This window comes from Anoplolepis gracilipes, chromosome 10, assembly GCF_047496725.1.
Source record: "Anoplolepis gracilipes chromosome 10, ASM4749672v1, whole genome shotgun sequence".
In the NCBI taxonomy this organism is placed as follows: Eukaryota; Metazoa; Arthropoda; class Insecta; order Hymenoptera; family Formicidae; genus Anoplolepis; species Anoplolepis gracilipes.
Window position 1 is genome coordinate 1606689 of NC_132979.1, and position 14365 is coordinate 1621053.

Below are 14365 nucleotides of genomic sequence, written 5' to 3' on the forward strand. Positions count from 1 at the left end.
ATGTATGTATCTAAAGCTGTTTTTGTTATGCAAACAATTATTATATAAATTTTATTAAATATCGCGATGACATACGAAAATATGAACTATTTTGTGAATACTGTATATATATATATATATATATATATATATATATATATATATATATATACACATTACTACATCGGATATTATATATGATAAAATATATGTACGATAGCGCATATAGGAATGAAGATATCAAATCATATAAAACTGTCTCTCCCTATACCCTTACCTGTACGAAATTGTTAATTATTTTGAAAATAAATCATATTAAATCTACGATTGTGATATTTTATTGAGATATGTTTGTATATACACTTATGTATATCAGGCGTATGTTTGTGAATCTAAAAACTATAAATCTAATAAAAATCCATTATATTAATAAAGATATATATTTGAGACATTCTTGATAAGGAATAAGAAACATTCTGCATGTGTGTATTATCTCATATGCTAAAATTTACAATGCAAAAAATAAATACATTTATTATTGATAATAAAATAAAAAAAATTATTTAATTTTGTTTTCAAGTAATGTGACCAATTGACCATAATTAGATGCAATCAGATTTTGTGATGATCGCTGTTAAATAGCACTAACATTATTATCATTAATGTAAATGTTCCATAGTAACTAATTTATACATTTATTATAAATAACTTTTTTATATATTAATTAGTAAGGTAAGGGTTCTTGATATTATAATAATATAAAAGAAATATTCAGCATAAGAACAATTACATTTGAGTAGACAAAATTATTTATTATAAATCATAGAATATATAAGGGGGTAAAATTGTAATTGTTTATAATGATAATACTACTATCGAGCGATAAATTTTGTTGTATATTATCGTACAGAATACATGACTGTAAAATAGGATAGAGATGCGTTTGCTAACTGTAATGAAAAATTAAATTATATTACTTTTGTTTCATTCTTTCAAATATTTAACACATTCAATATATTATAATATATGAAATTTTACCGTGGCAAAACATTGTATGGATGCTATAAATAATCTGCCAATTTTCAGACCAAAAGTCTTGTTGCTTCTTTGCAATAGAATCAGTATCAGTTTTTGTAAGTCTGGGGAAACTATATACCATCGAATATTATATCTATATGTAATAATAATATATGATAAAGAATTAACAATTTAAGAAAAGTGCAAATTTTTTGAATAATATTCATCATACATATATATTTAAGTTGTACTATTATATTTTATATTTTGATCTTATTAAAAGTTCATAAAACGATCATATATAAATTACGATATTTCTTACGCAGCAGCATATATATAATTACAGTGATCTGTAATTTCTTGTCCGACCAAGTTTGCTAAAAACATATAAAAAAGACTCCAAAATCCAGTAAGAAAAGTTAGTGCAAGTTCTTCAATATTACAAGTTGATGATATAATCTGAAAAAACTAATATATGACACATATAATCAAAGTGTTAAGATCAATTCCTGAAGTCTAGTTTATAAAATTTACAATTTACAGCAAAGTTATAAAATTTTTTATCGCAAAATCTTTAAACTGCAAGTATATTTATGATTAAAAGTTCTGATATTGAAATGGCAAGTTCAAAATGTAATTATATATTATATTATTATATTATATGTCTTATTTCTATGCCATTATATTGTAATAATAAATTCTTTGATGAATTTAATGTTAAACTTTCTTTTAAAAAATTATACATATACTAAATTTGTTTTAAACATTTTAAACAGTCTTTAATATTTTAAATCACGAAAAAATTCAAGATACGATTCTATTTATAATTTTGTCACACACATGCATACACATACGCACAAATACATATAATACAGAAAAAAAATGTTTAAAAAAATATAATACATGTATATATAAACTGCATGGAGCACCTTAGATCTACACATGTATTAAAATATGCTGTACATAAATTATAAATATATTTCTTGAATCTTATACATATATACAGGGTGTCACTTAATTGGCGCCCACTATTTATATAGCGATATTCCTCGTGGAAACCTGAGTCGAAAAGTCCTGAACTATTTTTTTTCTATAACATACTATAGTATACTTTGTAAAGATATAATTAAATAAATTAAATAAATTTTTAATTACATTTAAAATTTTAAATTAAAAATTATTAATTAAAAAAAAAAATTAGAAAAAGAAATTTTATTTATATTATAATTTTTTAAATTTAATATCTTTCTTAATATTTATATAATATTTATAATATTTATAATTATATATGGAGAGATCTCTAAAATTTGTGTATTTATTCTAATTTATTATGATTAAAAAAAATAAGAATTTATAATCCACATAATTATAAGACATTTATCATAATCAAAATAAAAAAAAAGTATTTTAGCTTTTTCTACATTATAATCACATCACCTTAAAATTCTCAATGCGTGTTATAATGTTCATAAATATTTTAAAAAATCTTTATACCCCATTTTGAACTATTAATCGACTTACTACGATCTTTCTAAATTCTTACATTCAAAATTAAGTTTTATATGGATTTTTTTTAACAAAAATTAAAAATATTTAATTTTATGAAAAGTTTTCTAAGATCAATTCTTGAAATTTGTGTAAGATAGCTCGATATGCATAATAAGCCATATCTTACTGATTTTTTTGTTAGATATGTTGTAAGAAAGATTGTTTTTGAGTAATAATCAAAAGTATGATGGATCACGTTGATTATTTACGAGATATAATAAAGTTTAATGGTAAAGTTTGTGTACATTGTAATAATCTATTAGTTTTTAACTGAAAAAAATCTGTTTACAACTTTCACGCGCAGACGAAGGAGAGGTTTCTCCTGCACGCCAACCCTAACAAGATTCTAATTCAACTCTTCTCAAAGAAATAAAGTTAATAAATTATTCGAAGAAAAACATAATTCTTAAATGATATCAAAAAATAAGTTAAGTTAAGTGTTTTTTTTTTATTCAAGAATTCAAGGGAAGAAAAGAACTTCTTTTCCGCGTTCACGCATTTGGTAAATAATAACACTAATGTTAGTAATTTGAAATAAAGATATTTTATAGAAATATTTATTTTTTACTTAATATTTCATCTTAATATTCTCCGGAATAAGAGAAAATGAAGAAAAATAATAAGCTACATGTATAAACATATTTCCTTTGTCGCATGTTGCAAGCTACAATATTTATTTATAAACTGCGAGAAATAGGTAAAATCGGATGATAAAATATCAAAATAGGGTAAACTCGGGTAAGATGGCCATAGTTTTTAAAATGCAAAAACATATTTATTTTATTTTTTAATAGTGTTTGACATATTATCACTGAAGCTTAAATTACGTAATATTATCGAAATTAAAAGGAAAATATTTAATAAAAATTTTATATTATCTTACCCAACTTTTAAGGAAAAGATGACCATAGTGACGGAAAGATGGCCATAATATTTATAAAAAAATAGTGAAAACGAAAATAAACATTATAGGTCATATAACAATTTACATATCTTTATAATATGTCTAACGTCGATTAGCTTAACTGTAATTTATTCGACGTTATAACAGTTTTTAGTGGACCCATGAAAAACTTTGCAAGTAGTCAAAAATAAAAGTATAATATAAGATTCACAATATCGTTATTTCGAATAACATATGCATATAAACTACTGTCGATAATTATCGGTTATCTTTGATAATGACTAAAAAAGCGCACTATGTAGCGATTATTGAAAAAGTCCTATAGCCATTTTTTCGTATGGCCATCATATACCCTAGTTTACCCTATATAACTATTCTTTAAATAATATAAACAAAAACTTTTTCTAGTTAGAAGATAACGAACAGGTTGGTACAGTATACACAAACTTCATTGTTTCTAATGATAATAATTTATACATGTATATGATACCTAAGGAAAAATATTAAAATTGTCAAATTTTAATTTGTTATATTTTTTAAATCAATGCTGTTTCCTATTTGATTTTTGCGTAAAATAATTCAAAAAATCTAATTTACAATATATCTAACAATAACTGCGAAAAAAATCAATGAAATGTGATCTATTAAGCTAAATATACTTAATAAAATGTAGGTAATTTAAACTCAACATCGTAAAAATTATTTTATATTGAACTAAACTTTTTTTATAGTGTATCATGAAAATTTTATAATACCTATTCACAAAAATTAATAAAAATAAAATTTTTAATTTTACAGGACAAATCTTTAGTCTACCTCACAAATTAGTTATTTATTTTATATTTTAAAAGTGTTCGCACAATATCAAATTTATAAATTTTGAAATGTATTAGAATGTATTATTAATTCTTGACATAACTGATGCGTTCAGTTCCTCTTTAACGCTAATCAATATTAAGAAGGAATGTTATGTAACTTATAAAATATATTTATTTATATTAAATATGTATTTATACTCAAAAAACAAAACTTACTCGAAAAATATTCAAGCTTATAATCATCACTCCGATTATTATTAGAAAGAAGAATGATATCTCAAATTTAGATATTAAATATGTGCTGAACCTTTTAACACAATAAAATATTACTGCGCATATTTTCTACACATATATTATAAGTTTGATACTAACTCCATGGCTTTTCGATGAATATCTACAGCACTTTTTATGTTTTTATGAATCAAATTGCTATTTTGCGGGATAATATTTTGGAATATTTGTGTCTGGTTCATTACGTTCTCGATGCGATAGCTGTAAATAATTTAACTATTGTTATTATATATGGGATAATTTATATGCATATATTATAATGATATGGCTTAAATAATAATCTCCAAATTGAATAATCATAATTTTGTCGAGTTAGTAGTAAAGTATTACAGTAGTGGTCAAGTATGGTTTAGTAAGAAAATAGCATTCGTAACAGAAATAGAAATTAAGAATAACTTTAAATGACATAAGAATACAAATATAAAATATTTTTCTCTGATCGTACTTTGGTATTATATAATCTTACTGAAGGTTTCTTCTTTAAAGCAGAACTAAAAACCAATTTTCCAGAAATTTCTTTATAATATTATATGTATAGATTGTGTAAAAATTTCATTTTTTAATAGATATATTTCATTTAAGTTTCATATACATTTGTAACATATATTTTAAAGATGCACAGGAAATTTTTATTAAATAAGAAAACAGAGCGTCTTTAAATCAATTTTTGTATCATTTTTATATTTATCATTTACCTAGCAATTGTAAACATTGCGCACATATATTGGAAATATGCAATGAGTACTGTCCCTATCATTATCGTTGCACCAAACCCTATGCACACAGCTGCATTTATATGTATTAGCAGATAATAGAAATATTTTTCTTGATCTACAAAATATTCAACTGATATCTGTAAATGATACGATCGAGATTTGTTTGAAGATGAAATAATCTGTTGAATGTCCGGCCACACTTGGACACTGATAAGAATAAATACACTGCAAACAACAAGAACTAAAAATAACGTTATACAAGCAGTTATAAAAGTTTTAACTTTCTAAGAAACTAAAATTTTAATCTTTATAATATACTATATAATATATACTGTTATATATATATATATATATATATATGTATATATATGTATATCTATATAATATGTACTATATATAATATTAAATAATATTTAATATAATACTAATATACTATATTAATGAATTATATAGTATGATTATACATCATCCTTAAAACAAATTATTTAATATACAAACTTTTTTTTAATTCAAATAAATAAATCTGTGATAGTGATTTTTTAGCATTGTTTTCTTTAACAAAGGATATATATATATATATATATATATATATATATATATATGTAAAAATATTTGTACAAATATATATAAATATTTATAAATGAGAACGTGTGTGTGATGTGTATGGAAGAATATGTGTGTAGTATGTATGTATGTATAAGAAAGGAACTTATGTGTATAATTTATTATATTTTAAATAATTATTAAAATATGATTAATTTTTATAACTTATTAAATATAAGTGCTTATAAATTGAACATTTGTTGTCGATGTAAAAAATTAGAAACTTTATGGATTCAGTTATTAAATACAACATTATGATGATTATATAAATTAATTTATTTTATAATTACATTTGTAAAACATTGAAAATTTTAAATATTGAAAAAATAGAAAACAATGCTTTTTTCTCAATTGTTTTTAATTATCAGAAAGATAATTACAAAATAAAAGTTGTTTAATTTCAAAATTACTGTTTGATTGGTGTCATTTCTTATATCTTTAAAACATTTCTAATTTAATATTTTGTCAAATTTGCAATAATTTTTTTTGTTATAAAACTTTAATAACAAATGTAATCGATTTAATATAAAATCCAAAATAAAATAAAAATTTAAAATATATTATCTTACTTGTCAATGTTGCCGTATAACATTTTGCGTTTCTTCCGTATCTCTCTATAATGGCAATTTCGTTACTGTCTTTCAAATCGTTGTATGTATACTGAAGCTGTTGTATTAAATTTCTCACCTGCTGTCCCAACAAATCTTTCAATAAACTTTTATCACTTTTATTAGTGAACACGAAAAAATTAATGTTAAATTTTACATATCGGGAGCGTTAATATTTGAACAAAAAATGCAAATAGATAATCAACTTACAGTTTTACTATTAATGCGAAACGAAAAATATTTTATTGCACAGCCCATAAAAACAGATGCAACAGATAATACTTCGATGACGACATTTAGGGTATATTTTAAAGTTATAAATGTTATAAGCTGTAATAAAATAATATTTTCATAGAGAAACTTACAAAAACTTCAAAAAACTTCTCTTAATTAGTATAAAATAAAAGTTTTTAACTACGTATTTTTAACTACGTTCTACTTATATAATAAAATGTAACAAATAATTATATAATCATAACTATTATTCTTTAAAATAAATATTCTTATTCTTTGGAATATATATACAGGATGTATAATTATAATAAATATACTTTTAATAAGAATTCTTTAATCAATTTGGAGACAATTTTCGCTCAGCAAAAACTGTTGAGCAAGGACATTTTTTACAAATGTCTAATTTTTGCAATTATATAACATTGCCTTTATATTAAAATTTTTATAAAATAAACTTTACTTGAAATTAATGTAATTATGTTGATCTTTTAACTCCACAAAATTTATTTTGTGAAAAATTCTTTTTTTTCAATCGCTTACAACTGGAAAATTTTTGATGTCTTAACATTTGCGCTGAAAAAAAATCGTCTCCATTATAAATCTGGTAATTACGATAAATCGTGTATATACATATATATACACAGGCTGTATAATTATAATATATATATATATATATATATACATATAAATGTGTATATATAATAATAATAATATATAATAATAATAATAATAATAATAATAATATCGTGCATATATATTTAAAAAAAAAACATCTTATAAAAAATAGGATATAGAGAGTATAGAATAGATAACATGTGACACATATAAGGTGTATGACACACATAACGAATCACCTTTCAATTGATTTTTTTCTTAGCCAAAGGGTTAAGAAAGGAGTAATCGCTTACTGCAAACTACAATTTTAAAATATTTATACATAAATATGTACAAATATTTATAATAAATATTTCTGCAATTTAATCCATACATTTTTTATATAATAAGAAAAATTTTAAAAGAAATAAAAGATTAGATTCTATTATCACTTGTATTTTTCTCAAAGTTAGTGCAAAAAAAATTATTTATATTCAAATATTTATGACCAATATTTATTTAAAAAAACATTGACTCGAATTTGGTTGAAAATCACAAACATATAAAATAGCTCAATAAATTTTCAATATTATATTGTATATGTATTTATATACATATAATGTAAATATCACAATCATAAAACATCGATACAGGGTATTTCGTAAGCATTGGACTATATGTGATTATGTTCTTTGCATCAAACATCAAAATAAACAAAAAAAATTACAATAAAACATATTCCTAAAACGCTTCATTAAAAAGTTAATGTTAAGGTAATATCAAAAGAATAGGTATGCCATGATTCTAAAGTAGTTTGCTACGTTAGCTATTACTAAAAAAAATCCAGTCAATTTGTTTAAATTCTTTTAAATAAATATCATGTAGTATGTTAATATTGAAATTTATCCTTTTAATCTTAACTTGACATTAACTTTTTAACGAAGCGTCTTAGAAACTTGAATTAGGAGCATGTTTTATAATAATTTTTGTTTGTCATCGTAAGAAAAATATAACTATATTATTAAACCAGCCCAACTTTTACGAAACACTCTTTATACATATGTACGTGTGTGAGTATACCTGAAACATAATAAAAGTTATTAAGATACTAAAAAAGCAGATGAACTGGAGTCGATCAAGTTTCGAATTGTTACAAGACCATAAACCAAGTATCAGTAAAGGAACACGATTAAGACTAAAATACTGATCTTCGATACTGATCATCTCTCTGCTAGCTTTAACACACGTTTGACAAAATTTTTATCGATGAGGCTTTGCTTATTCTAACAATAAGTCTAAAAGAAATTATGATCTTTTAAATATTCTCTCAGTTTTTTTATTATGAATAAATTTAGAAAGAAAATGTTCTATAACTTAATTTCTATAATTCAACTGTAAGTGTGTCCATTGTAACGCAGGAGACAAAAATACTATGAGATCTGAGTTTATAAAATTTAACGTTATTTCGTCACTATATAGTCCCCTATTAAATAATCGATTTAACGTGAAAAAAAAGTAAACATATGTTTTATTTCTCATGAAATAATAATATACCCACGAGAGAAGTCCTGGAGCGCGAAAGTCGCGCAAGCGTGGTCGTCGTTTCTCGGCAGCATATGTGCACTTGGTGCTTCAGTCCGCTGTGACCCTCGCAAGTTACACTTCGCCTTTTGTAGTAAGTATGTTTTACAATTCTCACTTTAGTATTTTTTAGTATTCTCTATCCTATTTCTTAGTAATAAAAAAAATCATTTAAATAAAAAATTAAAATATATTTAAAAAACTTAAAATAATATTCTAATAATTATCTTTAAAAAATTTTTTCTTTAGTATTTCTGAAAAATTAGCTATGTATAACACTCTTGCATATATTATTTTATTTATTAAAATTTACAATGCAAAAAATATACATTGATTATTGATAAGGAAATAAAAAAATTATTATTTTTTAATTTAGTTGAATAATATGATTAATTGACTATAATCAGTTATATAGTTCTGTGATTATTATTGTTGAATGAAGTACTAACACTAAAATGTTAATATTACGTATTATCTAATTCATACATTTAATACAAGTCATTTTTCTATACATGTTTTTCTATACATTACGTTTGCTCGAGTATAGTTATCTGAGTTGATATACTTTGTTGTTGTTATTGTACAGAATACATAACTGTAAAATAGGATAGAGATGCATTTGCTAACTGTAATGGAAAATGATTAAATTATATTGCTTTTGTTTACTTTCTTTTAAATGTGAAACACACTTAATATATTATAATATATGAATTTTTACCGTGCTAAAACATTGTATTGATGCTATAAATAATTTACCAAAAGTCAGACCAAAATTCTTATTGCCTCTTTGTATCAGAATCAGTATCAGTTTTTGTATGTCTAACGGAGCTATATACCATTGAATTTTATATCTATATATAACAAATAATAAACAATTAATTATTTAAGAAAAATAAGAACTTGTTTGAGTTATTTGTAGTATACGTATACATATTTGTGCTGTACACATTATATTAATTCTGATCTTTGTTATTAAATTACGTAAAACGATATAATCATATATAAATTATGATATTTTTCTTACGCCGCAAAATATATATAATTATAGTGATCTGTAATTTCTTGTCCGACTAAGTTTGCTAGTAACATATATGAAACAAGAAGAAGTCCCATTAAAAGGGATATTGAAAGTTCGGCAAAATTACATGTTGATGATACAATCTGAAAAATCTAACATATAAATGTTGAGATCAGTTTCTAAAGCCTAGTTTATTAGATTTACAATTTACAACATAGTTTAATAAGAAATTTCTCATCATAAATTAACTTTAAAATTGCAAGTATATTTAATAAATAAAAGTTTTTTTGTATTAAAATAGCAAGTTAAAGATGTAATTATATAGTACATTATTATAATGTCTCATTTCTATGCATTTATAATATATGACAGATTCTTTGAGACAGATTTTTAGATCAATTTAATGTCAATCTTACTTATAAATAATTCTATATACTAATTTTATTTTAAACTCATTGTCAGTCTACAATTGGTAAAAAATTTAAGATTCTATTTTTATAATTTTATCATACAGTATTTTATCATATAATAAAGAAAAAAATATTTAAAAAGTAAAATATTATACATACATATATAAAATATACATTACGATACATGTATTAAAATATGCGGTACATAAATCTATAAATAGATTTTTGCCTTATATTGTATTATAATTATATAAGTTATCTAAAGAGTACGTTTTAAAGAAATATGATGAAATAAATTTTAGAAATTAAATTTTGTTTTAATGTAAAAATAATTAAAGAGAAATTAAAAAGAGAGATTTTATTTGTTATAATTTTTTTAAAAATTAAATACCTTTTGCTGTTAATAATATGAGTTTCTAAAATTTGTGTGTATGTATATATATTCTAATTTATTACAATTTAAAATAATCAGGCTTGTAGTCCACATAATTTTAAAACATTCAGATATATAAATCAAAATCGTAAAATAACTTTTCTTTATATTATAATTTTTATCCTAAAATTCTTAAAGCGCGTATAATACGTTTATAATTTATATAAAATTAATTGAAGTAAGTTGCCATAAATAGAATATAATTTAATTTTAAAATTGTGAAAATTATTTTATATTGAATTAATTTTTATGTAGTGACTATGTTACAAAAATTTGTGCTCCTACAGAAAAATTCATGAAAATAAAAATTTTAATTTTATAGAATAAATATTTATTTTAACTCACAAATTAATTATTAATTTTATATTTAAGAGGTTAAAGGTACTTTGCGTAATTTCAAATTCATGAATCTCGAAATATATATTAGATTTATTAACTTTAAACGTAACTGCTCCATTCAATTCCTTAATACTAATCAATATTAAAAAACAAGGTTTTCTAACTTATTAAATATATTTAGTCAGAAAACAAAACTTACTCGAAAAATATTCAGGCTTAAAGTCATTACTCCGAATATTATTAAAAATAGAAATAATATTTCAAATTTAGATATCAGATTCGTGCAGAACCTTTAAACACAATAAAATATTACTATATATATATATTTTTTATATATGTATTAAGATAGATATACTAACTCCATAGCTTTTCGATGAATATCTACAGCACTTTTTATTCTTTTATGAATTAAATTCTTGTTGTGTGAAATAATATTTTGCGATATTTGAATCTTCATTGCATTCTCGATACGGTAGCTGTAAATAATTTAATTATTGTAATTATATGATATAATTTATCTACGTATATAATAATACTATATAACAATATATAATAATATATAATAATATTAGGTATATAATAAACAAAACTATTATTTACTTCTCCAGAAATTCGAAAATATATATTAAAAATATATACTGTATGTATAAATTATGTAAAAATATATACTGTATGAATAAATTATGTAAAAATTTCATTTTATAATGGACATATTTTGCTGAAGCTTTATATGTATTTATAACATATTTCTTGCAGAGTAAAGCTTTAAAATTGTATAAAAATAAGAAAACAGAGCGTTTTTAATTTTAATTTTTGTATCGTTTTTATGTTCATCGTTTTACCTAGCAATTGTAAACATTGCACATATATATTGATAATATGCGATGAGCATTGCCCCTGTCAGTATCATTGCAGCAAATCCTATACACACAGCTGCATTTATATGTATTAGCAGATAATAGAAGTATTTTTCTTGATCAACAAAATACTCAACTGATATCTGCAAATGATATGATCGAGATTTGTTTGAAGGTGAAATAATTTGATGAATGCCCGGCCACACTTGGGGGCTCACAAAAACAAATACACTGCAAACAAAAAGTACTAAAAATAACGTTATACAAGCAGTCATCAAATTTTTTATTTTCTAACAAATTAAAATTTTAGATTACACTGGAACCTTTCAGGAAAATCGTACAGGGCTCTTGTATACGCTAGTAAAATTATCCTTACTTTCTTATTAAGTTTAGAGTTATAGAATTGTTTCACGCGATGTTTCCTTGCAAAACTTGCATGAATATATTTTTTTATGGCCCCGCCCCCATCCCTTACGTCGTCAAGAAAGGGTATTATGCCCGCAACCACTGCACGACTGACTTATTATTTTTACTCATGTTATTCGAGAGTAGCTTAGCGCGTAAAAGGGAATATACTCTTTAGAAATATACTTTTAAGAAGATCCAATGTACTTTATAACTAAATTATAAACACAAATTATTAAACTCTTACTTCGCATTGTTATTTTTAATATCATTTAACCATACAGGTGGATCAGATATTTTCGATGCGTTTATCAGTATATAAAAATGTTTTTATAAAAATCTAAAAAATGTATATATCTTCTTTGATATTTTTATATAAAGATTAATAATAATAAATTAGATTAATAAATTTAAAAAATAATTTGTTTAAATATATATTAATAATGTATATTATAAATATATTGTTTTACAATCATTCAGTTTTCGAGAAATTGAGGCTGTTAAAATAATCACGGACAAAAATAATCCATCAGTATAAAGTAAGGGTTAATATACGAGTTTTTTTTTTAATTCAAATTAATCTGTGATATAATATTTAAACTCAATTTAATAGACATGTACAGACATATATACATATACGGTTGTCATGTGTATATTCGGGTTTCTGTATGTATGATGGGTGTTCGTGTGCATGTGCACATGCATGTATGCGTACGTGCATGCGTGCGTGCGTGCGTATGTGATAAAAGAATATATATAATATATTAAATTTCTAATAATTATTAAATTATTTTTAATTTTCACAATTTATTGAACCGAAATGTTTATAAATTTAGCATTTGATCTCAAAAATTGGAAACACTTTACGCATTCAACTACTAGATCTTGATGATTATATCAATAAAACCATCTTTTTTCAATCTTATAATTAGATCTTTAAAATATATTGAAAAGAATACAATACAATTTTCTTCCTCACTTATTCTAAATTACTAGAAAGATAATTACAAAATAAAAGTGTTATAATTTCAAAATTATTATTTACTTGGTAAAAAAAAGATTTAAATTTACAGGCTAATTTAGTATTTTGCAAAATTTACAATAATTTTTTTTGTTATTGAATTTTAATAACAAATAATATAAAATAAAATAAAACTTAATAAATATTATCTTACTCGACAATGTTACCGTATAACATTTTGCGTTTCTTCCGTATCTCTCTATAATGGCAATTTCGTTACTGTCTTTCAAATCGTTATAGATAAGCTGAAGTTGTTGTATTAAATCTTTCACCTGTTGTTTCAATACAGTTTTATCACTTGTATTAGTAAACATAAAAAATAGATGTAATATTGGTAGATGTAAAATTTTGTATACTAGAAGCGTTCATATGCAAACGAATGCAAATTAATCATCAACTTACAGTTTGAATATTAATGCAAAATGAATAATATTTTATTGTCATGGAAATGAAACCAAGGGCAGTAGATAACACTTTGATGATGAAATTTGCAGTACATTTTTGTGTTACAAATAGTGTAAACTGTAATAAAGTAATTTTTTTATAGAAATTAAAAATTTTTGCAATAATTTGTTTTTATTAGTATAAAGTAGTTCTACATTTTTAGAACTACTTTATACTAACCTGAAACATAATAAAGGTTATCAAGATACTAAAAAAACAGATGAATTGAAATCGAGCAAGTTTTGAATTGTTATAAGACCATAGACCAAGTATCAGCAAAAGAACACGGTTAAGACCAAAATATTGATCTTCGACACTGATCATCTCTCTGCTAGTATTAACACGCGTTTGACAGAGTTTTTGTCGGTGAAGCTTTGCTTATTCTAACAATAAGTCTAAAAGGAATTATAGTCTTTTGAATATTCTGTCAAGTTTTTTTATTATTAATGAAGAATAAATTTAGAGAGAAAGTGTTCTATAACTTAAATTTCTGTAATTCAACTGTAAGTGTGCCTATTATAACGCAGAAAACAAAATACAGTAAG

The 14365-nt window shown here is 22.8% G+C and overlaps 1 protein-coding gene across 1 annotated transcript; it reads right to left on the reverse strand.

The window, feature by feature from the left end:
- Window positions 1-817: 817 nt before the first annotated feature.
- On the reverse strand, window positions 818-14196 carry LOC140670304 (uncharacterized). The gene is made up of 19 exons (XM_072900865.1): window positions 14001-14196; window positions 13779-13898; window positions 13544-13648; window positions 11936-12093; window positions 11453-11569; window positions 11293-11383; window positions 9918-10063; window positions 9612-9744; window positions 9478-9519; window positions 8601-8607; window positions 8393-8547; window positions 6695-6814; window positions 6446-6563; window positions 5253-5514; window positions 4639-4758; window positions 4483-4573; window positions 1319-1464; window positions 1018-1150; window positions 818-929 (listed from the first exon to the last, which is right to left on the reverse strand). The coding sequence occupies exons 1-19, from the start codon at window positions 14142-14144 to the stop codon at window positions 879-881; spliced, it is 2259 nt and encodes a 752-aa protein (XP_072756966.1). The 5' UTR covers window positions 14145-14196; the 3' UTR covers window positions 818-878.
- Window positions 14197-14365: the final 169 nt, after the last annotated feature.

What these genes read in the sequence shown, in the direction of transcription:
- LOC140670304 (XM_072900865.1), bottom strand. Translation starts at nt 14,144, where the DNA reads ATGATCAGTGTCGAAGATCAATATTTTGGTCTTAACCGTGTTCTTTTG. An exon ending in ATTCATCGAAAAGCCATGGA is followed by an intron (nt 4,574 to 4,638) that starts GTTAGTATCAAA and finishes TTGTGTTAAAAG; the next exon opens with GTTCAGCACATATTTAATAT. An exon ending in CCATACAATGTTTTGCCACG is followed by an intron (nt 930 to 1,017) that starts GTAAAATTTCAT and finishes TTTTCATTACAG; the next exon opens with TTAGCAAACGCATCTCTATC.